This window comes from Bos javanicus, chromosome 22 (genome assembly GCF_032452875.1).
Source record: "Bos javanicus breed banteng chromosome 22, ARS-OSU_banteng_1.0, whole genome shotgun sequence".
Lineage (NCBI taxonomy): Eukaryota > Metazoa > Chordata > Mammalia > Artiodactyla > Bovidae > Bos > Bos javanicus.
In genome coordinates, this window is record NC_083889.1 from 27,186,271 (window position 1) to 27,213,541 (window position 27,271).

At 35.9% G+C, this 27,271-nt stretch overlaps 1 protein-coding gene across 3 annotated transcripts in view; it reads left to right on the forward strand.

Annotated features, from left to right (window-relative positions):
* CNTN3 (contactin 3) overlaps nt 1-27,271 on the forward strand; it is a 400,496-nt gene that overhangs the window by 129,636 nt on the left and 243,589 nt on the right. For all 3 annotated transcript variants that reach the window (XM_061396391.1, XM_061396393.1, XM_061396392.1), the window contains exons 3-4: nt 1,363-1,489; nt 17,797-17,972. In XM_061396391.1, coding sequence (XP_061252375.1) covers nt 1,363-1,489; nt 17,797-17,972 — 303 coding nt within the window. The remainder of the gene's footprint in view (nt 1-1,362; nt 1,490-17,796; nt 17,973-27,271) is intronic.

A 27,271-nucleotide genomic window follows, 5' to 3' on the forward strand; every position in this document is an offset into this window, starting at 1 on the left:
GACTTCTGAGGACAGCCCACGACTTTCTTAAATCATTGTGGGCCATAGTAGGGGTTAACTGTGTGGTGATGTTTCAGTGAAGAGTGCTCAGATTCAGCCAAAGCTTGGCGTTTGACTGCACAGTCTCCAGACTGCCGTTTCTATCATCAACTGCACATTCTGAAAAGCTGTGTGTACTTGCATGTTTCATAAACCCACTTTTGGACTCAACCCTTCTCTTCTGTACATTGGGAATAATTACAGGACTTACCTCCTAAAGCGTGGTGAAAGTTACAGAACAGATGTGGACACATAGAGTTCACATGGTGGCTTTCATTGTGGCTTTTTCATCATTTCAATGATTATTTTCAGTAGTGTGTTATTTTACTATTCCTGTTAATATGGGAAATTTTTTGTTAATGTTATAATGCTATTACTACTTAGGTAGCCTAAATTGTTTCTAGGCTTTTTGAATGCTTTTCTATTTAATTTTCTTTGTTATCTCTTCAGAGGTTCTCTTTGTCTCCTAGTCTGGTTATTTATTTATTTTTTCCTGCAGTTTTACTGAGCATTTCAAAATAGGAGTAAGGGGTTTGGTTGTGTTTATATTTTTTCCTGTGAATGTGTTTGTTTTCAGAATGCTCTGCCAATGATTATACAATTGCAGTGGCATAAGCTGTTAGTGATGGCATTATTTCTTTCCTTTTTAAATTCATCATACAAAGACACAGGTTTCTAGTTGTGTATATGTGGAAATTCTCAGGAAGTTCAAGTTCTCTTAACCAAAGTAAAAGCATTTTTTAAAGGACACTTGTTCAGTGTTGTATCCTTCTCTTCAATTTGCTAGTAATCAAATGGAAATCCTACCAAATATTGAGCGTTTTGAGGTTGGAATGCAAAATGACATTGTCAACACTCAGATTTGCATTCGTGGCAAGTATTATGAGAAAGACAATACTCAGGGATTCAAGTGATTTTGAATACAGCTTTAGTTTTGTAAAGAGGCTTATGACAGAAAGACTTCCTAGACCACGTAATTCACCAATGATAATTTAGGTAGAATTTATATTATAAAAATGATTAGTACAGCCTTATTTATTCTTTTAAGTAATCTTATTAATATGGCAGTGGTTTTGATAGTGATTTTCATTTTCTTAGAAGTGTTACTAGGTTGCAAGGACAGCTTCAGTGATGCCTTGTCAACAAAGCAGTGCCTGCAGAGCATCTTTGTGGATAAGGGAAGAAGCGGTGTCTGCTTCCCTTTTTTAAAAAACAGCACTAGAGACACTGGTTGGTTGCTTTTCTTCTTTGATTCTAGAGTGCAGCAAGTACAGTACCTTTTACTTATTATGATTATTTTTTGGATGTCTTCTACCCATATAGGTGAGCTGCTCTTACAGGGCCCAGTGTTTGTCAAAGAACCCAGCAACAGCATTTTTCCTGTTGGCTCAGAGGATAAAAAAATAACTTTAAATTGTGAAGCACGAGGCAACCCTTCACCTCATTACAGGTACAGTGGAAAAAGTTTGAAAATCCATATTAAAAAAAAAAAGCAATTTGGCAACTGTGAACTTATTTTTTTTGCTTCAGTATACTTATGCTATCAGTAAGTTATAATACATGAAGCTTTATTCAACAGTCATACCTAAACTTTGGGTCCATATTTTGTATATTTGATTGATTGTTTACTTTACAGTAAGAATTCTTGATTAAAGAAAACATGATAGAGTCTCTTAAATAAGCAATGTCTTTTCATTTGATTTGTGGTAGAAATTAATGTATAAACTTGGATTTACATGTAGTTTTGGGGAACACATCCATTGTAGGAATGAAATTAAATATGTTGTAAAAGTATGTAGCAATCACAGTTTTAGAAAAAAGTAACCACATCTATCCTTCTTCCTTTATTATTTTACTGAGTATGTGTTAGAAGGTTCATACAGTGTAGAAGAATAAACTACGTTCCTACTAAAGTCATACTAACTGTTCTTGAAGAGAAAATAAATTTTATTGTATTTTTTTCATGTGAAAGTATACATTTTTCAAATAATATAAATAATAACCTGTTCACTAGAAACCTTCCAGCAACACAGAAAGGTATAAGGAAAAACAGAAAAAAAACAAAACAAAACTGAACTCCCATCACCTTAAGATAAAAATATAATATTTGGTGAGATGATGATAGTTTATTTGGATGTGATGGGTATATACTTTATTAAATAATACAGGATTAACGATTTTTACTTTTAGGGTTCTCAGGGGACCCACATTAATGAAGAGATGAATTATTTATAAACAGGATATGCTGCTTTTATTTAAATGGTTATGAGAAAGTGCCGGAGGCACCTTGAAAACAGCATGCTCTTTTGAGTACTGCAAGCGTTTGTCTCAAACTCCCTGTTTACAGTCAACTTCGCTTGGCAAAACCTTTTCTATAACCTGAAGGACAAGCAGACTTCAGCCTTTATTAATGAAATTCTTAGTGTTTTGAGTAGTGATGTAGATCTTATTGAACTCCTATTGTTCTCAACCCATGTTGATAATAGTAGCCAACAATCATTGTTAACTTGGGTCAAGCTTAGGTTAGAAGGTAGACCTTTGTATTTTTGCATTTGCAAGTAAAAGTCAGTTTCTGTCAGCAGGACTCAACAGCGTGTATATTGAGCACCTGTTGAGTATTTTCAACACAATAATTGTAATGATCCTGGTTACTGGTCAGAATTGGCTGAGGTGATAGAAGATTTTCTTCTCTCTGCCTTTTCCTTAACCTATAGAAATAAGAAAAGTTGTCAACATGATTTAAAATCAAACAAAAAACTATTTTATGAGCTTGGTCAGTTAATCAGACACTGTACCTGCAACAGGTGGAAATATTTTCTTCTTTGGAGGGAAGATGAACAGATCCACTTAATTAGGACATTGTCCTGGAAACATTTTCACCAACGTTTTTGTAGGACATTCTAACACTTTCTAAATGCATCTGTTTGTTTCTCCCTGAAATGGAAGATTATCCTTTTAGATATGACTGTAAATATTTTAAAGAATCCATGTGAATGACTGATGCATGGGCTGGTTTTTTTTTTTTTTTTTTTTTTGGTTGTTGTCAGTAAAATTATTTCCTGGCATTTTATCTTATGAATAATTTGGTGATGACTCTGTTCAGTTGAAAACTTGTCAAGATATAAGATATAGTCACGTAGGATTTTATTTCTAAATGAATAGATTAATTATGTTGGTAAAGTAATCAAACAGCAAGAAGTCTTGAGCTTAGAAATTCAGAAATATCTTTTTGTTGTGTTTATTTATTTATCAGGTACTTATTTTAATGCCAGTGTATTACAATTAGAGTAAATACAATTAAAGTACCAAGTGTTTTCAAAATGCTATTGTATAGACATGAGATATGTGTTTAAATAAACTGATAACATGTATAAAATGTTGACAAAGTTCCGTCATTTGAACAGTACTTTTTATGTTTTATTGTATGTCCTGAGACTATATGTTGCATTTAGAAACAAATCTGTACCTGAAAATAGGAGATGTGTGACTGAAATTAATCAGTTTTAAGTTTGATAAATGAAGAAATTTTACATGCTAGGTATTGTTTTAAAATATTTGGTTTATAGGCAAATAGAAAACACTTTCATTATTGCTCTAAAGATACTCTGAAGTTAAAACTTCTGACCAGTATAAAATTTCACATTAGAGTTACTAGAAATTGAGACCTAGAAAAAGCATGAGGAAACCTCCTTTCCCTGTGAAAATATTAGGCTTTTCTATAATAAGCAATGATTCCATATTACCATGTTATCTGAATCAGTAATTATGCTGATGAGTAGATGGGATTATAGACTACAGTGGGCTGTAATTATACCTCATCTACTTCAGTTCAGTCGCTCAGTCATGTCCGCCTCTTTGCTTAGACAACACCTTCACTTATGGCCTGATTTTTCTCCTAGTTTTTGATTTTAATAGTCAACCAAGTAATATCCTGCATTATTCCTTTACCTGTTCCAGAAGAAAATACACTTGCTGGTTCTTATTTTCTGCTATCCTTTAAAAATTATGAATAAATAGTGCAAATAGATAATGACTTTAAAAGTGAAAGACAGTGTTAGTTGCTCAGTCGTGTCCAACTCTTTGCCATCCTATGGACTCTAGCCTACCAGGCTCCTCTGTCCATCAAATTCTCCAAGCAGGAATACTGGAGTGGGTAGCCATTTCATTCTCCAGGGGATCTTCCCAGTCTAGGGATTGAACCCGAGTCTTCTGAATTGCAGGCAGATTCTTTACCATCTGAGCCATCTAACATGGGGATTTTTTTTTTTACATTAATTTAGAGAAAGGATATGTTTTTGTAAGTATTTATAAACACAAGCACATAGATAAGAAAGAGAAAAGGGAGGGAGGGAGGAAAGAATGAGGGAAGGGAAGAAGGGAGGGTAAAAGAAAGGTATCAAGGAGGAAATTAACAGTTCATGTGAAAATGTAAATTAAAAGCAACCCAAACACATTCTCTAAGACTCAGAGTAAAGTCTAAGAGTCTTGTAAAGGAATATCCTTTTGAAAGCCCAGATCCTGTCTTGTAGACTGAGGCAAACTTTTCTGATGAGAGATCTTGTGTTTGTTATTATCCCACTGGATAAAAAGAACTCTTAATTGGCCATATTAGAAATCTAAAAGTTCAGAAATTCTCAAGAGAAATTACTCATCTTAGGGTTTAATTGAGAATTTTATTCTTTCTTTTGCCTCTTCCCGCTTGAGCCCCAAAGCCTATGTTTAAAGGTTAATTAGTATTCAGTCTGGTTGTAATTGCTGATGATGCTGAAAGAGGTTGCCCTGAGGAAGTATTAATAACATTTTTTAAATGGGAAGGATTTTCTCTGACTTCTCATAGGGTTAAATTTGCCCATCATTTGCTAAGATGAAAGACCCCAAATAAGAAGTTCCCTGGTCACTTCAATTAATGCCATTCAGCATTACAAGGCACATATTGGACTGACCAGGGTTTAATATGGAAATGTCAGTGGGGACCAGGCAAGTAACAAACTAGAAGAGGCGGCCCTTAATAACATGTAGACACATTGAATCATGACGAGAGACTGGCCCACATTTAGCCAGAAGTCCATCCAGTGGTCATGATTGCTTCTGAGCACTGGCCAGTTGTTATCATCCAGGAACCCTGGTTCACTACTACAAAACCTTTTCAAGAGATTAAAACAGAAATTTTCTTTTTTTGATTCTCTGTATTTCTAATGTTGACTCTCACTTTTTAAACATAGTAAAGGCCAAAGATGATAAGCCTTAAATGTGAATGTGGGCCATGTGGGTTTTGTGTTTACAACATTTAGTCTGGCTCAAGACTTAACAGGCTGTGCCATCCAGTATGGTAGCCAGTAGCCAAATGTGTCCACATATGTTTAAATCAGTTCAACCAAGAATTCACTTTTCTCAGTCATAGCAGCCTCGTTTCCAGTGCTCAGTAGCCACACGTAGCTAATAGCTACTGTATTGGACACACAAATGGACATTTCTGTGCTTGCAGAAAGTTCTGTTGGACAGCAGTGCTCTACTTTGATCCTTGTTGGATCCACAGCTTTTCTATAAATGTTCTGTTTTATTCTCAGCACAAGGAAGCAACCAGAATATAATTCTCTTCTAGCTTTATATAATAAGTAAGCAATTTTAATGAAGTACAGGGGAGGACTCTTGGATATACACATTGTAAGGACTACATAGCAAAATGTATTGTAGGACACTGCAAAATGCAGATTTTCAGGCGGTAGTTTCTCCCTTTTAAGTAGCGTTTGCTGTAATGGAGTTAGCTCTCATGTGTTTAATTTATTGGAATTCTACTAAGCGCATCCAGTATAAGAAAGAAAAAATAATAATAATGGACTAATTTCTGGCCATCATTTATCCAGGGAGTAAATGTAAGGTGTTTACTTGTTATCTAAAAACACACATCCTTGCAGACACACAAATGTAACACTGTACATGGGACCACATACAGTTTATAGGGTAGAGCATCCATAGCCTATGTATTATATATAGGATGTGATACATTATATTAATACAATATGACTGTATTTAGTATATCTTTGATTATATGCAGTTTGTCCCTTTATTCTTCTAAAGTCTCTTGGTCCTAAGGAGATACAGTGCATTCTGCCAGGTTACTAGGCTCAATTCTCTGTTTATCCTCAAGCTCAACTTCCCTTGGCATCCCGACTTCTCTAGCTGATAAGCTGTGGTCCCCAAACCCACAGTCACTTTTACTAAGAGCAGTGAAATGTTTACATGATTGAAATGATTGCAAACACTAAGTACAAAGAATTTCTGTGGTGCCTGATGGCAAGTAGAGGTAGGCATTTTAAACTTGACTATGCTACCATCTCTCCCATGAAGCCTTCTCGATACCCTCAGAGCTGGGTTCCGTGTTCCCACCATGCACTGCCTATTGTACCTATGCCTTCCTGTATTATTAAGTTTACTAAAATGAAGTGTACTTGCCTGGTTGAATGTAACACCCTTAAGGTGAAGACAGTTCTTTCTTCATCCTTCATTCAAAATGCTTAGCAAATCAGTTCAGTTCAGTCGCTCAGTCATGTCTGAATCTTTGCGACCCCATGAACTGCAGCACGCCAGGCCTCCCTGTCCATCACCAACTCCCAGAGTTCACTCAGACTCATGTCCATCGAGTCAGTGATGCCATCCAGCCATCTCATCCTCTGTCGTCTCCTTCTCCTCCTGCCCCCAATCCCTCCCAGCATCAGAGTCTTTTCCAATGAGTCAACTCTTCACATGAGGTGGCCAAAGGACTGGAGTTTCAGCTTTAGCATCATTCCTTCCAAAGAAATCCCAGGGCTGATCTCCTTCAGAATGCACTGGTTGGATCTCCTTGCAGTCCAAGGGACTCTCAAGAGTCTTCTCCAACACCACACTTCAAAGGCATCAATTCTTTGGCGCTCAGCCTTCTTCACAGTCCAACTCTCACATCCACACATGACTACTGGAAAAACCATAGCCTTGACTAGACGGACCTTTGTTGGCAAAGTAATGTCTCTGCTTTTGAATATGCAATCTAGGTTGGTCATAACTTTCCTTCCAAGGAGTAAGCGTCTTTTAATTTCATGACTGCAGCCACCATCTGCAGTGATTTTGGGGCCCAAAAAATAAAATCTGACACTGTTTCTACTGTTGCCCCATCTATTTCCCACGAAGTGATGGGACCGGATGGCATGATCTTTGTTTTCTAAATGTTGAGCTTGAAGCCAACTTTTTCACTGTCTTCTTTCACTTTCATCAAGAGGCTTTTTAGTTCCTCTTCACTTTCTGCCATAAGGGTGGTGTCATCTGCATATCTGAGGTTATTGATATCTCTCCCAGCAATCTTGATTCCAGCTTGTGCTTCTTCCAGTCCAGCGTTTCTCATGATGAACTCTGCATAGAAGTTAAATAAGCAGGGTGACAGTATACAGCCTTGACGTACTCCTTTTCCTATTTGGAACCAGTCTGTTGTTCCATGTCTAGTTCTAACTGTTGCTTCCTGACCTGCATACAAATTTCTCAAGAGACAGATCAGGTGATCTGGTATTCCCATCTCTTTCAGAATTTTCCACAGTTTATTGTGATCCACACAGTCAAAGGCTTTGGCATAGTCAATAAAGCAGAAATAGATGCTTTTCTGGAACTCTCTTGCTTTTTCTATGATCCTGTGGATGTTGACAATTTGATCTCTGGTTCCTCTGCCTTTTCTAAAACCAGCTTGAACATCTGGAAGTTCACGGTTTACGTATTGCTGAACACTTGCTTGGAGAATTTTGAGCATTACTTTACTAAAGTGTGAGATGAGTGCAGTTGTGTGGTAGTTTGAGCATTCTTTGGCATTGCCTTTCTTTGGGATTGGACTAAAAACTGACCTTTTCCAGTCCTGTGGCCACTGCTGAGTTTTCCAAATTTGCTAACACATTGAGTGCAGCACTTTCACAGCATCATCTTTCAGGATTTGAAATAGCTCAATTGGAATTCTATCACCTCCACTCGCTTTGTTTGTAGTGCTGCTTTCTAAGGCCCACTTAACTTCACATTCCAGGATGTCTGGCTGTAGGTCAGTGATCACACCATCGTGATTATCTGGGTCGTGAAGATCTTTTTTGTACAGTTCTTCTGTGTATTTTTGCCACCTCTTCTTAATATCTTCTGCTTCTGTTAGTTCCATACCATTCCTGTCCTTTATCGAGCCCATCTTTGCATTAAATCTTCCCTTGGTATCTCTGATTTTCTTGAAGAGATCCCTAGGCTTTCCCATTCTGTTGTTTTCCTCTGTTTCTTTGCATTGATTGCTGAGGAAGGCTTTCTTTTCTCTTCTTGCTATTCTTGGAACTCTGCATTCAGATGCTAATGTTTTTCCTTTTCTCCTTTGCTTTTGGCTTCTCTTCTTTTCACAGCTATTTGTAAGGCCTCCCCAGACAGCCATTTTGCTTTTTTGCATTTCTTTTCCACAGGGATGGTAGTGAAAAGTAAATTGGTGGCATGAATGAAGAAATGGGATGAAGTTAACTGGGAGGAAACAGAAACAGTTTGGGATTAGGTTTTATTTCAGGAGTCAAGAGTGTCATGAAGCATCACAGGAACAAAAGCAATCTATAGTTGCTTCTGTAGGATATTCTTAAATTTGGATTGAGCCCTTCTTTATGGCTCTATTTTAAGACAGATTGCCCTTGAAATGGCAAAGATGACTGCCTAGGTCTACTTACATCCTCCACAAAATGTTAACTAGAAAAAGAGGAAATATTTCCTATTAGTGTTACCAAAAGCTCTGAAAGGTGTCAGAAAAACATGAAATAAAAACACAGCTAATACTGTCAGTAGTCAAACCCAGGAGAAATGTAGAGGTTAGGTTTTAGATATTAAAGATGGTAGTTGAAAAATTAACATATTTTTGTTGTTGTTATGTTTTTGTCATGAGGCAAGAAGGAAGGAAAACAGATACTGATCAAACACTAGTTAAATCAACTGGATCACAGTTATACAACTAACTAATCTCTAAGGCCTGAAAGTAGGAATGGTCTCAGTGGCCATGCCTGGGTCCTGGGAGGCGTGGTCTGTCCAGAGGAGAATGAGAAAGATCCTGCCAGTAAAAGCTGAAAGGAAAGCAGAGATGCAGAAAGCTCAGCCATCTTCTTTGATTCTTCTCAGCGTAATATAAAGGTAATCACTGGTCAGTCTGAGCTAGGCTTTACCTATATAAACTGAGGAGTTAAATTGTTTTTAATCCCAGTGTAGGTCTCATCTCTTCTTATGTCTTTTTTATTGTATATGATTAAAATTTATCAATGAGTGGGAATCTCTGTCATGAAACACATTTTAGAAATTCATTTTTAAAAACACAGCATCACAGTTTAACTCATTTGTATCGTCACTAATTATTGCTGAAGCCTAACTAGTTATTTTTGGATAAAGTATTGAATATGCAAATTCAGGCATTCATTCTTCAAGGGCTGCAATTATTCTCATCACTTCAGTAAACATATTAACAAACATTGCATTTGAACACAAATGCATTTGCTTATTAACTTGAAAGCTGCATCCACAACCACAAATTGCTTCTGTGATTAAATTCCTAATTTTCCTGTCAAACCCTAAATAAAGTATTGCCTGTTGATTTAACAAGTGTTTAATGTGGGCATATTTTCAAAACCCAGCCCCAGCTTCTTAAAGAATTTAGTAAATTATTTTGCTTTTTTCTTGGTTTTTCATCAAACTCTAATATGTAGCATTTGTTTTTCTCCAGAATATTGTTTATGTTTCCATTTTTCCTGACCAAACTTTATAAGTTGGTGTAGATACCTTGAAGGATAATACAGTCAACCATGAGATGAATTACATCCTGAGATTATTTTGAAACTACCTGATTGTCACTCAATTTATTGTCACTGAGTTTTGTTAGTTTCGATTTCAAAGGGTGATATTCTCTAACCTTTTATTTCAGAGTTTTAGTGGAAGATCCAAGTTAGGATTTAGTGCCTTAAATTAAACTGACAACAAGATATGTCTATGTTTATCTTCATGATTCTCATTCCATACTAGTGTGGTTTTGTGTAAAGAGGTTGCCATATCCAATAATAACTAGTATGGTAAATAAATAATAACTGGATGGTAGTGAAAATAATTATACATTCATTCCCTGTCTTTGAGATATTTATTGATAATATGATAATATGATATTGATATTGATATCATCCATATTGATAATATGAATGACTGAAAGGGATGACTGTATGGAGGCTAGGATGGCTAGGTTAGAGGGTAGAATAAGATTACTTCATTCAGGAAACTTCTGTGAGCACCCAGTATGCTCACCTACCTGTTACGACTGATGGTAGGAATTCAGCAGTGATTGATAGTGTGCCTTATGGTTTGAAAATACCTTTCGACACTTAGAATCTAGGCTTTTTATGTTAATTTACTCATTGTTACATAAACTTTTGTTTGCACACAAACATACACAGAATCTTACACATATTTTGTTCTCTGTATTGGAAGGTAGTGATTCATATACTCCCCATGATTGATGATTCTGTTATTTCTTAGAAGTCACAATTACTGTTTCCATCATTTAAAACTATTAACTCCCAGTTGAAATATCCCCACCTTATGCTTTATACTTAAGATTCAAAACCTGTTAACCCAAGGGCCTGTACAATGTCTTAAAGAAATTGTAGGCCAGTAACAGCTTCCTGTTGTATAGAGTGTGTAACTGAAATTTAGAAATGGACTGATCTAATTCATGCTACCTCAGGTCAGCTGGCAGAGTAAGTGGTCCAGGACTTCTTCTGGAACTGCAACTTCTTCCAGAATCTGAACCTCGAGTTATTGACCTTAATTCACATATAAGTTCCACATCAAGCAGTTAAAGGGGTTGAGAGCCTATTGCTTGAGAATCAGAGTTGTGAAATATGAAAATTAAACCATTTCTCACTTGTGGATTCTAAAAGCAAGTCCTAATTCATGTAGAATGAGCGTTTGAACACTGAAAGCTGACAGTGATCTTACAAGATCATTCAAGAGCATTACAAGATGATGAGTATGCAAAGGTACTTAATCTTGTGACATTTACCACTGAACTAAAGCTACAAGGTTAGTCTGCTTCCAGAGCACAGTGTAAATGTTATATGATTGAAATGCTAGTGTACATCACCCCCAGAGCCCCAGAGCTGTCTTCTTTTGCTCCAAATCACTGCATGAAGCTTTTCGGAATGAAATTGGAATATGCAGATTTTACTTTTATGAAGTTTTAAATGATTTCCATATTTCAAAAAGTATTTCATTCTGAGACTTTAAAGTCCTAAGGAACTTCAAAATCCCTTCATAAAAGTAGACATTTTTAACTTTCACAAAGGATTGTGCATGTTCAAAGCTAAAAGGCAGTGTCTGCTTCTGAAAGCTTCCCAAATTTATGACCTAAATGCACCATTTACCTGTTGCTGTCTTACCACTGTGCATGATGTTCACGAACTCTGGACAGTTGGATTACAATTTACTCCAAAGAAATGTAGTCTAATTTGTAGATTTATTAGACACATTCTTTGTGCAAGGAGTATGTTTGTGTGCCTTCAATTTTCCTGATTATTTCTTATACAAAAGATTCTATTGAAAATATTCCAAAATAAATTTCTGTATTAGGAAGTGAAGTGCACTATTTTCTCAGAATAAAATAACACTTGGATGCCCAGGCTCACGGGTTGCTTACACATTGCAGAGTTTAAAAACAACCCTTTTGAATCAACATATTTTTAGCAAGAAGAAAAGCAACCCATGTATAATAAGATATTGAGAAATTTTATATCACCGGGGGATGGGTTCCATTTAATGATGAATAATATTAAGAAGGAGAGACATAATTATATTGCTTTGTTAAAAGAAAATTAACCATCTTCTGAGTATCTCAAGTATATCTTCACTCTGATGAGTTTACTAAAACAAACGCAGTTATAATTTTGTTACAGCAGAAACATATGTACAAGAGCAGTTTTGGTCTTTTTGCACAGTAAAATAATTTAGAGATTGTGTGTATATGACAAAGAGTGAGATAACATAAGTAAGAAACATTCATGCATAATGTAAGAAATGTTTTCCATTTTGGCTCTTCAGTCAAAACTGAGAGATATGATAGCTTTTACATCTTAGATGCTTACTGAAATAAGGTGTTTTCCCACATATTTTATGATCTCTTAAATCTTTCCAGCTATTAAATAGACAAGAAGAAGTGCTTCTATATATTTTTATTTATCTTTACAATTTGCCACATAGCCATTGTACCTTTATTTTTCATCAGCTAAACACGAAAACAGAATTTTCAAATGAAGCCATCAGGCACGCTTCATCAGGCCATAAACATTCTAGACTGTGGAGCTGAAACCTTTTTTCCTTGATACACACTGTTCTTTGTAGATAACAAAGCCACAAGTACCGTTTGTCATGAGAGTTCTCCATTCAAAAGTGTGTGAAATTAACTGCATTTTTCCTGCTTTGCATGTAGAGGAGTTCTCCTTTCTTCTTCCACAAGCCGTCAAATAACTTAGTAACTAGCAAACTGTTTGCAGCTTAAAAATTCAGCCCACCTACTTGTGATTTACTGTCAGATTTATTCTCTGAAGGTCAAGCCCAGCATGTGTTTTGTCCCGCGTTTCACTGACTTCTAAGTCAGGTACAAATGCAGACAAACCATATGTGGAAGACACAGTTCATTCCACATGAGAAGAGATGACCCAAAGCATTGAATCACACAGGTTGCATTTAACCAGCATACGCTCTATGAGGATAGAAGAAAAGAAAAACAAAGCAAATGGATGGACTTGCAGATTTGGATGGAAAGCCCTCCCATGTTAACACTGGCACCTGCCTATTTGTTGGATGACTACCATGAGCCACTGGTTTTATATACACTGTTTAAATAAATTGATTGATTGATGGTTGTTGTTCAGTCGCTCAGTTGTGTCTGACTCTTTGCAACTCTTTGCTGGACTGCAGCATGCCAGGCTTCCCTGTTCTTTACCATCTCCCAGAGCTTGCTCAAGCTCATTGTCAGCTGTCAGTGATCCCATCCAACCATCTTGTCTTCTGTCATACCCTTCTCCTATTGCCTTAAGTCTTTCCCAGCATCAGGGTATTTTCTAAAGAGTCAGCTCTTCGAATCAGGTGGCCAAGGTATTGGAGCTTCAGCTTCAGCATCAGTCCTTCCAATGAATATTCAGGGTTGATTTCCTTTAGAATTGACTTGTTTGATCTCCTTGAAGTCCAAGACACTCTCAAGAGTCTTCTCCAACACCACAGTTCAAAAGCATCCATTCTTTGGTGCTCAGCTATTTTTATAGTCCAACTCTCACATCCATTCATGGCTACTGGAAAAATCATAGATTTGGCTATATGGGGCTTTGTTGGCAAAGTAATGTCTCTGCTCTTTAATATGCTATCTAGGTTTGTTATAGCTTTTCTTCCAAGGAGCAGGCATCTTTTAATTTCATGGCCGCAGTCACCATCTGCAGTGATTTGGGAGACCAAGAAAATAAAGTCTATCACTGTTTCCATGATTTCCTCTTCTATTCGCCATGAAGTGATGGGACTGGATGCCATAATCTTCGTTTTCTGAATGTTGAGTTTTAAGGCAGCTTTTTCAGTCTCCTCTTTCACCTTTATCAAGAGGCCCTTTAGTTCCTCTTCCCGTTCTAACATAAGGATGGTGTCATCTGAATATCTGAGGTTATTGGAATTTCTCCTAGCAATCTTGATTCCAGCTTGTGCTTCATCCACCCTGGCATTTTGCATAATGTACTCTGCATATAAGTTAAATAAGCAGGTTGACAATATACAGCCTTTACATACTCCTTTTCCAATTTGGAACCAGTCTGTTGTTCCATGTCCCATTCTAACTGTAACTTCTTGACCTGCATAGAGATTTCTCAGGAGGCAGGTAAGGTTGTCTGGTATTCCCATGTCTTTAAGAATTTTCCACAATTTGTTGTGATCCACGCACTCAAGGGCTTAAGCATAGTCAATGAAGCAGAAGTAGATGTTTTTGTGGAATTCTCTTACTTTTTCTACAATTGAACGGATGTCGGCAATTTGATCTCTGGTTCCTCTTCCTTTTCTAAATCCAGTTTGAGCATCTGGACAGTCTCAGTTCATGTATTGTTGAAGCCTAGCTTGGAGAATTTTGAGCATTACTTTTCAAGCTTGTGAAATGAGGGCAATTGTGTGGCAGTATGAACGTTCTTTGGCATTGCCTTTCTTTGAGATGCCAATGAAAAGTGACCTATTCCAGTCCTGTGGCCACTGATGAGTTTTCCATAATTGCTGGCATAGTGAGTGCAGCACTTTCACAGCATCGTCTTTTAGGATTTGAAATAGCTCAGCTGTAATTCCATCACCTCCACTAGCTGTTGGTAGTGATGCTTCCTAGGGTGCAGTTGACTTTGCATTCCAGGATATCTGGCTCTTGGTGAGTGATCACACCATCATGGTTATCTGGGTCATGAAGATCTTTTTTGTATAGTTTCTGTGTATTCTTGTCACCTCTTATTAATATCTTCTGCTTCTGTTAGGTCATACTGTTTCTGTCCTTTATTGTGCCTATCATTGCATGAAATATTCCCTTGGTATCTCTAATTTTCTTGAAGAGATCTCTAATCTGTCCCATTCTATTGTTTTCCTCTATTTCTTTTCATTGATCACTTAGGAAGGTTTTCTTATGTCTGCTTGCTATTCTTTGGAACTGTGCCTTCAGATGGGTATATCTTTCCTTTTTTCCTTCACCTTTGTTTTACTTCTTTTCTCAGCGGTTTGTAATTAAATTGATAGAACAACCATGTGGGGAAGATGATACTGTCTTCATTTTACATGTTGAAATCTTAGGTTTAATGGAGTTTGGTTAATTGCTCATGGTCACACGATGAGTTCAACCCATAAACCAAGGAGCACTTGGTTATGAATCTCATTTCTGTTCATTCTGCTGTTAATGGTAGGGTTGGATAGAGACTGGGCTAGACACGGGGGGAGGGACAGGAACTGAGAAACAGAAAAACGGCTTCTCGCACAGTGTAAGCTCCATGAAGGAGCTTTTTCACCCCTTCCTTAGAGCCTGGACACATAGGCACTCAGAGGTGGCTCAGATGGTAAAGAATCTGCTTGCATTGTGGGAGACCTGGGTTTAATCCTTGGGTCTAGAAGATCCCCTGGAGAAGGGAATGGCAACCCACTCCAGTACTTTTGCCTAGAGAATCCCATGGACAGAGGAATCTGGTGGACTACAGTTCATGGGGTCACAAAGAGTGGGACACGACTGAGCAACTAACACTTTTCTCTTACCTTTCAAATATTTTTTTGCCAAGAAAGGATGAAGGGATGAAGGGAGAGAGGGAAGAAGGGTAGAATGAAGAAGGAAAGAAGGAAGGAGGGTTGATTTTTCTAATAAGAGTTCTTGAAAATGGAATGGGATAAATCAAGATTGGGTAACTCTTATCTATGTCTCTCATAGGCCGTCCATGGTTACTTCTTGGGGATATTATAGACCAGTTCTTCCAAACTGGAATGGGCCTATTAAACACTGGCAACTCTCACTAGGATGCCATTTTCTGGTTTAGTAGACCTGGATAGAGTCTAAGATTCTGCATTTAAAGCATACTCTTGGATGATAATTAGGGTGCTCATGACCATCTGCAGACCACCTTGTATATCAAGAGTGCAGAGTATTAAGAAAGAATGTGGATGAACAGTTTTCCTTAATTTCCTTTTCTGAGTTTCCATAGTTCTAGGATTTGGGCAGGAATCAAATGAAGAAGGGGTAATAGGTGTTTACAGTCCCACTTCAAAATTCTAGGGGCAGGATTAAAGTCCGAATAGAAGAAAGTAATCTAAAAGACACATGCAAATATAGACTTGCCTTGGGAAGGATCATAAGGGAGTTACTGTACAAGCCAAGCAAAATCAAACCAATAGCAAAAATCTGCCACAAATGAGAAAGCAGTTATGGCGTTTTTCTATTTCTTTAACATTTTGTTCTTTTCAGCTCAAAAGAAAAGACTTGAGGCCTCCAGATTTTCCTCTTAATTTCAGAATGTTGCTTTAAACCTAGGAGTCTTGTATGTGAATATAGAAAAAAAAAATCAAGGAAGTCTTAATTTTTAAGTTGAGCAAATGATACAATACTACTTTGATCAATAGAAACTAAACTTTTAAATTTATTCATTTCTTAGCATTAATTTTTTTTTAAATGTCCTGCTCTTTCAGGTATAGAAAATGATACAAACATAGAGGCAAGTATAATGATGAATACCACATAAAAACACTATTTGGTTTAGAAAATCAAACCTAAAAAGCTCAATTTCCAGTGTTTGCCCTGTAACCTCTTCACACTTTTCCCTCCGTGAAAACTCTAAAATACCTTAAACTTGAAGTGTTTTGTTTTTATACATTTAAAAACATGTTTAATACTTCCTTAATATTACTTTATATCTTTAAATACTTTATATACATAATATTGAACTGCATTTTGCAAAAAAGTTTTCACCTTTGTAAGGCTTTTCTATGTTTACAAAATCTCATACATTTTTCACAGCTATGTGATATTTCCTTTAACTTCATGCACTTTTATTTGTGATAATGTTCACATTTCACAATACTTTATGTGCTTTCACAATGCTACTATTTCCAGGTTAAACATTTTGTGTATTAATACAGTTTTTATATGACCCGTGACATGGTTAAAAATCTCTGGGCCAGAATTCAAATGGATAGTAGTTCTGATCTGTAATTAAGAGTTTGGAGAAAGTTGACAACAGCTCACTAAGCTGTTTTATTGAAATTCTCATCTGTGAAATGGGTGTTTTATTACCCATTTTCTGAAACTTATTATAAAGAGGAATTGAGATGATTGTTGCCATATTACCCTTAAATTTATAGACCCGATACCAGTGTAATTTTCTTATAAAATCAAGCCTTCTGGCAGGTCGATGGCTTTGTACAATGGATGTGCTCTTGAGATTGCGGGGTATTTAATGAGTTTTTAAACGTAATGTCTACTTTTTACTTTGATGTGTCTGGTGTGCTGACTGTTTAAAAAAATTCTGGTTTTTCTGTTTAAAAACTCTTATTTAAAAACCAACTACTTTGTTTTTTCTTTTGGCTTCCCATTGATAAATACGGCTCTCAGGTTAGTGCCTTTACCGTTTCCGACCCTCTGGGTGGCATTTAGGGTCTTGTACCACAGTGTACCATTTAGTAAATAGCTCTGTGATGGCTTAGACGAACCGAAGGTGCCTTAGGGACAGGTTTTTACCCAGACAAATTGAAATGGATGGTTGAACACTTACCCAATTAATTTATTAAATGTGCTCATTCAGTCTGGGTAAATCAAAGAAATGTGCTTCCCCCTCCTCCATCGGCAGCATGAGACTGGCCTGAAGTGTATGAGATAATTACCTCAACTTTCTACTTCATCTTTGCCTATGCAGACCTAGACTAATTTTCCCCCTAGTGAACAAACTAAATTATTTTCTCCTCTTCAGAAAATCTTGAAAACTTTCAGCTTTTAGATACTACTCTATTGTGCTTTCTACTATAATTTAACCTTTTGTTTCTGTTTTTTTTTTTTTTAAACTGGGGCATCTTTGATTTCCAGTTATATAACAATTGAATGATATATTTGTCCCCTTTCATTCATAAGAGAGCTGATGTTTAAAGTAGATTCTCTATAATGTAGGTTTTTTTTTTTTTTTAATTATACTAAGGGAGAAATCCTGGACATTTGTTTTACAGATGGCAGCTGAATGGAAGCGATATTGATTTGAGTATGGAGTATCGTTATAAGCTGATAAGAGGAAATCTTGTGGTTATTAACCCCAACAGAAATTGGGATACAGGAAATTATCAATGCTTTGCCACAAATTCAGTCGGGACAATTGTCAGCAGAGAAGCTAAGCTCCAGTTTGCCTGTAAGTGTATGTTTACACATGTAACAAATCCAACATTTAAAAACATATAACTGACTTTGTGTGGTCATTTTGGATTTCAGAAACAGTATGAGGATTTTTATTAATTAAGGAAATAGGCTGAGAAATTAATTCAATGTTTTTTATCTCTATATACTGTACAAAGCAGAGTTTAAAGTGTGTGTGTGTGTGTGTGTATGAGAGAGAGAGAGAGAGAGAGAATGTGATGTGTGTGTGCATGCCTGTTTTCTGTTTGACTGTTTTGTAAGGATTCTGCTTAAGGGAGGAAAAATAATCTAGTTAAGGATGCGTTTACTCATTAGTTACTCTGTGCTTTGTACTATGTTAGAACTAAAAAGAGGATGAACAAATTGTCAGTCACGACCTTTGCTCTGGCAGAACATTGAAATTAGAAAATTACATCTAACAAATCTGAAAATATAAAGGAACAAAGACAGTGAGAAAGAAAAGAATGTAACATATCTTTGACCTCCATGGCAGTTTTGGCCAGCTCACGATGACCTTCAGTGCAACCCCCATGAGGTCTGGCTCTGGAGACAAAGTCTGTACCATGTTAATTGGACCAGGGTGAACCCATGTCCCATCCTGAGGAAATCACATGCTCTTTAGCTGGGAATTTAGAATTGAGACCAGAGACCTAATTTAGTCTTTATCTTCCTGATGCATATTTAGACCATTTTCTACTTTTTCTTTCTTTTTACTAGTCTGTCTTCCTTTGTTTTTGCCATGTTTTGTATATAATGCATATCATCATTACCTTGGTTCTGAGATTTCTTTTAGTTCTTTACACCTCAGTTATTCTGAAATTAGAATGCAGATGTTCTAATAATGTGGTAGTAGTCTTCCCCCACTGCCACAAGCCATTAATAAATTGATGATGTGTCATTTAATGCATGGCTTATTCTTTTGCTTTCTGTTTTTATAATGGCAGTGGTTGGTTTTATTCCTGCCATTATATTCTGTGTGTTCTTTTTTTCATACTTCTTGCTCTTTCACTTCTTTCATTTTCAGTTTTTTTCTCTCTTTGAATATATATATATATATATTTTTTTTTTTTTTACCTGTATCTTCCCTGGGTATTTTGATAGCTTTCAGGAGACCCTGCTTCAATTCTTGGGTCAGGAAAATCCTCTGAAGAGGGGATAGGCTACCCACTCCAGTATTCTTCAGCTTCCCTGGTGGCTTAGTTGGTAGAGAATCCACCCACAATGTGGGAGACCTGAGTTTGATCCCTGGGTTGGGAAGATCCCCTGGAGGAGGGCATGGCAACCCACTCCAGTGATCTTGTCTGGAGAATCCCCATGTACAGAGGAGCCTGGCAGGCTGTAGTCCATGGGGTTGCAAATAGTTGAACACTGAGTTATTAAACACAGCATAACATATGTATATATACATACATATATGTGTATATACATACATACATATATATATATATACACGTATATATATTTAATTTTCCAGCATGTAGCTTCGTTTAGATCTCTTAATTTGCTTTGCTTAGAACTTGAAAATTTATTTTGTTATACTTACACATCCCATAAAGAATTTAGGAAATTTTTGTGTCTCTATTTGTTTTATGTTTGATTTATTTATATTCTTAAAAGGGTAGAAAGGGATTATTTTTGTCTTATTTCTTGAAATACTTTTTATTTCAGGTTGTTCTTTCCTATGAATTTCTGTTTCTGATTTATTGAAGTCACATCTGTTTGCTTGTATTATTCTGAAGATACAGTCAGTTCTCTAAAATGCCATTTTGGCTCTTATAGGCAGTCTTTCTTCCTACTTCCATTTGGTCCTCCCATTTTTATGCTTAAAACTTTTAATAGGTTAGAAAGCAAATTTTGTCCAAAGTCAGCCTTTATACACACATGTCAGTTGATTACTCTGAATTTGCAGAGGTCAGATGCACTTCTCTGATCTACAGGGGAAGGTGCAGTTTCCAGTCTTAATTTTGTATTGCCAGGAGTCTTTCACAAAATACATTATTTCTTCTAACTGTATTTAAGTAGGGTCTTCCTTGGTAGCTCAGCTGGTAAAGAATCCGCCTGTAATACAGGAGACTCCCGTTTGATTCCTGGGTCAAGAAGATCCGCTGGAGAAGGAATAGCCTATCCACTCCAGTATTTTGGGGCTTCCCTGGTGGCTCAGCTGGTAAAGAATCAGCCTGCAATGTGGGAGACCTGGGTCCATTCCCTGGGTTGGGTAGATTCCCTTGAGAAGGGAACAGCTACCCACTCCAGTATTCCATCCTGGAGGATTCCATGGACTATCCCTGGGGTCACAAAAGAGACACTGAGTGACTTTCACATATTTAAGTATATTTCTTAATACATATAGAAATACTGGAGTATATTTTTACTGCATGCTATACTTTTCTAATATCTGAAAAAGTATTATTAACTTACAAGTTTTTCCTTAGTCTTTTCTTCCAATATCTGACAAAGTATCATTTACTTACAAGTTTTTCCTCAGTCTATTCTTCCTGGAGAATGTAACTTGTTTGGAAATACTTCTGAAAATATATCATGCCTCTTGAAGTCTGCCCCTACTTCATGGCCAGTAATTTATAGGCAAAGTGGGATAAAGTTGTTGATCCTGGGATTTTATTTTACCCCAGTTAGAAGCTAATAAGCTAGCCTGTTGCTCTTTTATGCATGCTACCAGAAGACATGATTTCCTGGGTCAGTAACAGAGAGGTTTATTACTCACCACATAGCAAGCTCCGTGCTTCAATTCCCCTTGCCCCCAGGTCCCACAGAGGTGATAGGATTTAGCCAGGATGGATGCTGCATTCTAGGAGGAGCATTAAGATTAGGGAATCCACCTCTTCTATAGCAAGCAGTAAGCAAGCCTGCTTTTCCTAGAGGGAGAGCTTGTCTTATCCCTCCTGGTTGCTCTCTGAAAATATATTCATGAGAAATGGGCCTGGTAAAGAATGATTAGGCCTTTCATTCTTGGCAAACCCAGAAAATCTTAAAAGGAAGCAAGAGCACATGGAGTGGATTGCTTCTCCCAACTAAGTTTTTCTATTTTTCACTTGGTACTACTGTCCTCGAGTTTCTCTTTTGGGTGCATCCCATCAGGATAAGTGTGGGGAGTAAGGTACAGAATACCTTCCTACTTCTGTTGTGATTTCTTGCTTTCATAAAGAAAACCCAGAATGTAGCATTTAGTCCGTTGGGTTTCCCTGCAGTTTATCCTCATCTGCCTCATGAGTTTTATTTTCTCATGTGCTTGGCATGTGATTGCTTTTGTGGTTTTTGACATACAGTGATATTCTTTAGTCTTGTTTGCTTTGTAATTTTTTTTGATGGTTTCACATGTGGTTTTTGGAAATTATGAAGAGCAATATTGGGTATTCTTAGCCCATGCCTAATTGAGCTAAGAAGATAAAAATGAAAAAAATTTTTTTTTAATTTCTCACCCTAAGGTACAGGCTGAGATACAGGTTTCTGGTAAAGAAGCCAAAGAAGGTGGCAAAAAGTGGAAAGTATTTAATACATCAGAGTTCCAAGTTACAAGGCATTAGAAAGCATTGCTTTCACTTGGAGGCCTTGAAGGGATGTAATACATGGACTGAAAGAAGGGCTTAATAAGGAGACTTGTATTCCTCCAAGTATATCCTTCTAGGTGCTCATGACTACAGGGGAGCCGTGACTGGTTTTGTCACAGGTAAACAATTAATGAAGTGTTGTTGTTGAAAAATGTTCTAATTGTTCTATGTTTGCAAACTTAGTAATACTTCTTTGTTTCTGTCAGCCATGGAAAAATACATTCAAAATGTTCTTTGTGGAGAAATGAATAAATAACATCTTCAATGCACCACTTTTAACACTGATGAAAATGCAATGAAATTTTATCTTACTGTTCAAGATGCTTAAAAATAGTATTTATAATTAAATGAAGGTGAAAAGCTCATTCATAGTTTAAGCTGTCTGCTTTCTGTAAGCATTCTTTATCCCTTTTAACAGATGCTTTGTGGAATAATCACAAAATTTAGAGAGGGGAAAAATACATGAAGTAATGCAGTGTTTGAATTGTAGACATTTTCTTAGTGATTTGCTGTTATGTTGCATGTGTGTGATTTTTGAAGCTTTTAAAATGTGTTTCCAGGTGTTTTTGACAGAATTTGAATTCCAACCACAAAATGTTAGGACAGTACCTCCAAAACTACAAATATCTTTGCTTTGTTGACAATTAGTTTTACTTCTCTTACTCTTGAATTTCCTGACATTCTTTGTTAAAATGTTTTCATTTTACCTATTTTAAGGTGCAATACATTTTAATCATGAATTATATTAGACATGAAAATGGTATGGAGAAAAGTATAAAGAATGCCTGTGTAGCTACCACTTATCTTAAGATTTAAAAATTCAGAGTACAATTAAACTTACCTGGTAACTCACCTTGATGACATTTCCTTCTCTCTTAAGCTCCCTCTGAATAGGTGGTCACTGTTCTGAATTATATGGTTTTTTTTTTTTTTTATTGTTTGAATAAATATGTATGTGTTTCTAAGCAACAGATAAAATTTTTACCTTTTTAATTTCTAAACTTTTATGTAATGACATCAAGCAGCATTCTTATATCTACACTACTTTTCACATGAGCATTATATTTGTGAATATCTGTTGATATTTGTCAACATTTGTTATTGTTCTGTATTTTAAATTGTGCAAATCTATTGAATACAAAATTGTATTTCACTTTTCAGTTTCCATTTTTATTTTTTAAATAAAATGTGATTTTGGTTTTAATTTGCATTTCTATCTCAGGGACGGGGAAGCCTGGTGGGCTGACGTCTATGGGGTTACACAGAGTCGGACACGACTGAAGTGACTTAGCAGTAGCAGCAAGTTCATTTTCAGATATTTGTTGACCACGTTTATGTTTCTGTTATCTAGATACTTTTTCACTGTATGGTAGTCTTTTTTGTTTTTAAACTTAAGAGTTCTTTGTATAGTTTGGATTAATCCTTTGCCAGTTATATATGTTTCTCCATTTTAGTGGCTAGGTTTTTTATTTTTCCTTGATGCTGTCAAATGATGAGCAGATGTTCTTAATTTTACATTAAAGTATTGATTTTTTTTTATAGCTCATGTTCTCTCATGAATCGTTTAAATTTTTTTTCTTCCTTACCGTGAAATGGTAAAAACATTTTCTTAAATGTACTTATAAACGTTTAATATTCTCCTCTTTGCATTTAAGTCTTTAATTACCTAGAATTGGTTTTGTATATCTTGTGAAGTAGATTTACTTGTTTATTTTATTTCAGAGGGGAATCAACTCTACGTGCTCAGTTGATGGCAATTCTTAACCAACTGTAAAGCAACGTGTGGTCATGTCTCTGGCTTTTTTGGAATTTTGTGTCTGGAAAATCGTATTATTTGAAAATAGTGTGAGTTTTTGGCTCCTTTTATAGCTTTTATATGAGTGCACTTTCTCTCACCCAGTACAGTGTTGAATAGGTATATTGAGCATGAATATCCCTGTCTTGCTCTTGATTTTCAAGAGTGGATAAGGTTAACATTTCACCATTTGGTATGATGGTTACTCTAGATTTCATAGGTACTCTTTATCAAGTTAAGGCAGTTCTTCTCTGTTAGTTTTTAATCAGGAATTCTTTATTATTGTAAATGCTTTTCCTACATTTACTGAGATAGTCATTCTGTTTTTCTCCTTTAACCTGTTAATACAGTGAACCATTTTTAGTATTAACCAACCTTCTAGTCCTGGGTTAGTTTCAGATTGGCTTTTATGTTTTTTAATACTTGGATGTTATTATCTGTAAGTATTTTGTTTAGTATTTTGCACATATATCAATATAGGAGATTTTCTTTCCTTCTCTCATACTGTACTTTTTTGGCTTCAGTATCAAAGTCATTTGTCTCTATAAATGAATAGACGATTACTTCTTATTTTATATTCCCTATAAGATTTTAAAAATATTGGAATTATCTACTTCTTGAATAAAAAGTAAAACATACAAATAAAACTAACTGGGCCTGGAGCTCTCATTCAGGAAATATTTTAACTATTGATGAAATCATTTGAATAGTTGTAGGACCAGCATACTATCTCTTTCTTTGTGGTATGTTGTGTTTTTTCTTCTAGGAATTATATCCATTTGGTTTTTGTTTTCTAATGAATTGCCCAAAAGTTGTTTCAAAGCATCTTCTCAATCTTCTTGTCTGTGCTTTATCAATAGATACATTCCCTATTTCATTCTAAGTATTATTTTAGTATCTTACCTTTCAGAATTTAATGTTATTCCTTGCTTTTGAATTTTTATACTATATTTCATTCATTTCACTCAATTTTTTACTGTTCTTTCCAACTTCTTGGATTATTTGACTGTTCTTTTCTTAATCCCTTAAATTGTGTAGTTAACTCCTTACATTCCTACCTTTCTTCTGTTCTAATTTAAATATGTATGACTTTAAATTTTCTCAAAAGCACAGCTTTAGCTGTAAACCAGTGTTCTGACTTGTAGCATATTTATTGGTTCAGTTTTATGGCTTCCCTGGTGGCTCAGACAGCAAAGAATCTGCCTACAATGTGTGATACCTGGATTCAATCCATGGGTTAGAAGGATCCCCTGGAGAAGGGAATGGCAACCCACTCCAGTATTCTTGCCATGAACAGAGGTGCCTGGGGAGCTACAGTCTCTGGGGTTACAAAGAGTTGGACATGACTGAGCAACTAACACTTTTCACACTGTCTATAAATTTTATGATTTCATTATTACTTTCTCTTGGATCCATGAATTGTCAGATGTGTGTTTTAAAATTTCCAAACATATGGAATTTTTCTAGTCATCTTTGGTTACTGATTTCTAACCTAGTGGCCTATTGACAAGAGAAGTGTCTTCCTTATGTTCTTTGAGTTAAAGTCCGCAATTGTATTCAAATCATATATATCATTAATGATGCTTTATCTAATTAATCTATCAGTTTCTCTCACAGTGATGGTAGATTTCTGTTTATCCTGATATTTCTGATTATTTTGCTTTTTTTAATTAATAAATTATTGATGTATGAAAGTTTAGAATGGGTATATTTTTGGTCAGTATGAGGTGACCCACTATCTCTAATAAAGCATTTAATAGATAAGTGGTGACCCACTTATCTCTAATAAGGCATTTGCCTTATAGTTTAAATATTAACATATTAATACAGAAATGTTAATATTTGTGTTCTTTCCTTGGACTGATTGAGAGTTTATTTTTCCTTCAGTAACATCAAATGTTATATACTCTACTTATTTTCTTATAATAATCACCCTAGAAAATTTACTAGACATATTTAACAAATTCTAAACTTAATGTCTCCAACAATAGAAAAATTTCCAATATTTTAAACTGTATTTCCCTCCTCCTGGATGTTATATTAATATTATTGTTGTCCAGTAGTTTAGTCAAAATTTTTAACACCATTAATTAGATATTATTGCTACTGTTCCTTTTATTTTCTAGTTTTTCTTTTATATCTGAAATAATATAAGTCTATGCAAACTTCTACATAGTTTGGGAGTTTCCTGCTTGTTTTCAAGGAAAATGTTAGACTTCTGCTCACATCCTTTTTATTTCTCCTTTCCTAGAGAGAACAACTTTCAACTTTTTGATTGGCTCTTATTTACTTTCAACTTTTTGATTGGCTCTTGAAATAATTTGCTTATTTGCTACCTCTTGATTTTTTCAATTTTAAGTATTACTGTTGACCATCAAATTTGGTAGCTGATGCTTTAATGCTTTCATACCACTACCTTGCCACCACAGAAATGTAAGGTTGCCTTTCTATGAGGTTTATGAAAATAACAGCATTTTAAAATGCATAGCTTGTACAAAAACACAAAAATTAAAAATAGGGAAATCCACATTATATTCCATTCACTGTACTTTGATTGTATAGAGTGATGACAAGCCCATTCTTCAACCTAATCCCCATTCAAACCTCCACAGAGAATAAACATTTCACCTGCCTCAAGTTTCCAGTGGTTAACATTTGAACATGTATTAATTCAGGGCATTTTATTACAGGCGTTTATTGGGTCAGAATTTGAATTAGGTCAATATTCAGTGTTTATATTACTCTGAATTTATAAATGATATTCAGAGCTGACTTTTATAGCACACTATAATTATGATTGTTTTTCCTTCCATGCATAATTATTTTCCTTCAAATTAGTAATCTTACTTTTTAATTTTCCATTTTGCTATGGTCTTATATTTATGTCTGGAGAAGGAAATGGAAACCCACTCCAGTATTCTTGCTTGGAAAATCCCATGGACTCGGGAACCTGGCAGGCTACAGTCCATAGAGTCACAAGAGTTGGACACGACTTAGAGACTAGAGAGAGAGAGAGACTTACATCAGCCAAAATTTTGACCAGTTTTCTGAATCTCTTCTCAAATTTTTGAGAGGTGTCCAGTATTCTATTTTACCTTCTTGGAGAAATCTTTTTTTGGAGGTTTCAGGGTGCTCCTATTTGGATTTGGTTTTCCTGCACATTAGGGGCAAGGCTGTATTTCCAGGATCTTCCTTCAGCTATAATCCTGTTCTTGGTGTTCAGTGTCTAAGAGCACCATGTCCTCAAGTTTCTCAAGAAAGGATGAAGGATAGCTGTGATTGTTCTGGAGTATATGTTCTGAAAGTTATTATACTGACATGCTTGGTTGAGAGATAGTCCAAACGCCCCCTTGGATGATGAAAGGCTCCATTGGCATTTGGAAGCCTGATGGGAGAAGAGGCCTAAGAGACTGCAGCATCCAGTGTGTGTACATATATATTTCCTTAAGCCGCCTGTTTCCTCACAAGATCCTCTATAAAATCTGCCGAGTGACCTGTTGGCATCCTATGTTTTACCGTCTCTAGAGAGTTAAGCCTCCTCTGACCTGATGTGGAGTGATATGTAGGTGGGACAGGGAAGCTGAGTACCTGGCAATTGCTTAAAATTCCAACTTTATTACTTCCTCCCATTCCTTTCCTCACTGTAAGTTTAAAGACATCTTTCTCTGTTATGTCGAACCCTCAACACCATCACTTCTACTTTCTAGTTTCCAAAATTTTATTGCACTTTGCTCTTCTATTGCTTGTTTTTGTTGAGTTTATACCTTCAAAAAATATCTTTACTGCACTTACGTCTTAACGTTGGGGAATCTCTCGAGGAATGGAGAAAGTACAGATGTGTGTGTTTGCCCTAGGAGACTTATTCTTATTTCATATTAGTTTTTTTTTTTTTTAGATTTACCCGCATTTATCATTTCCTTTGTGCACCATCAT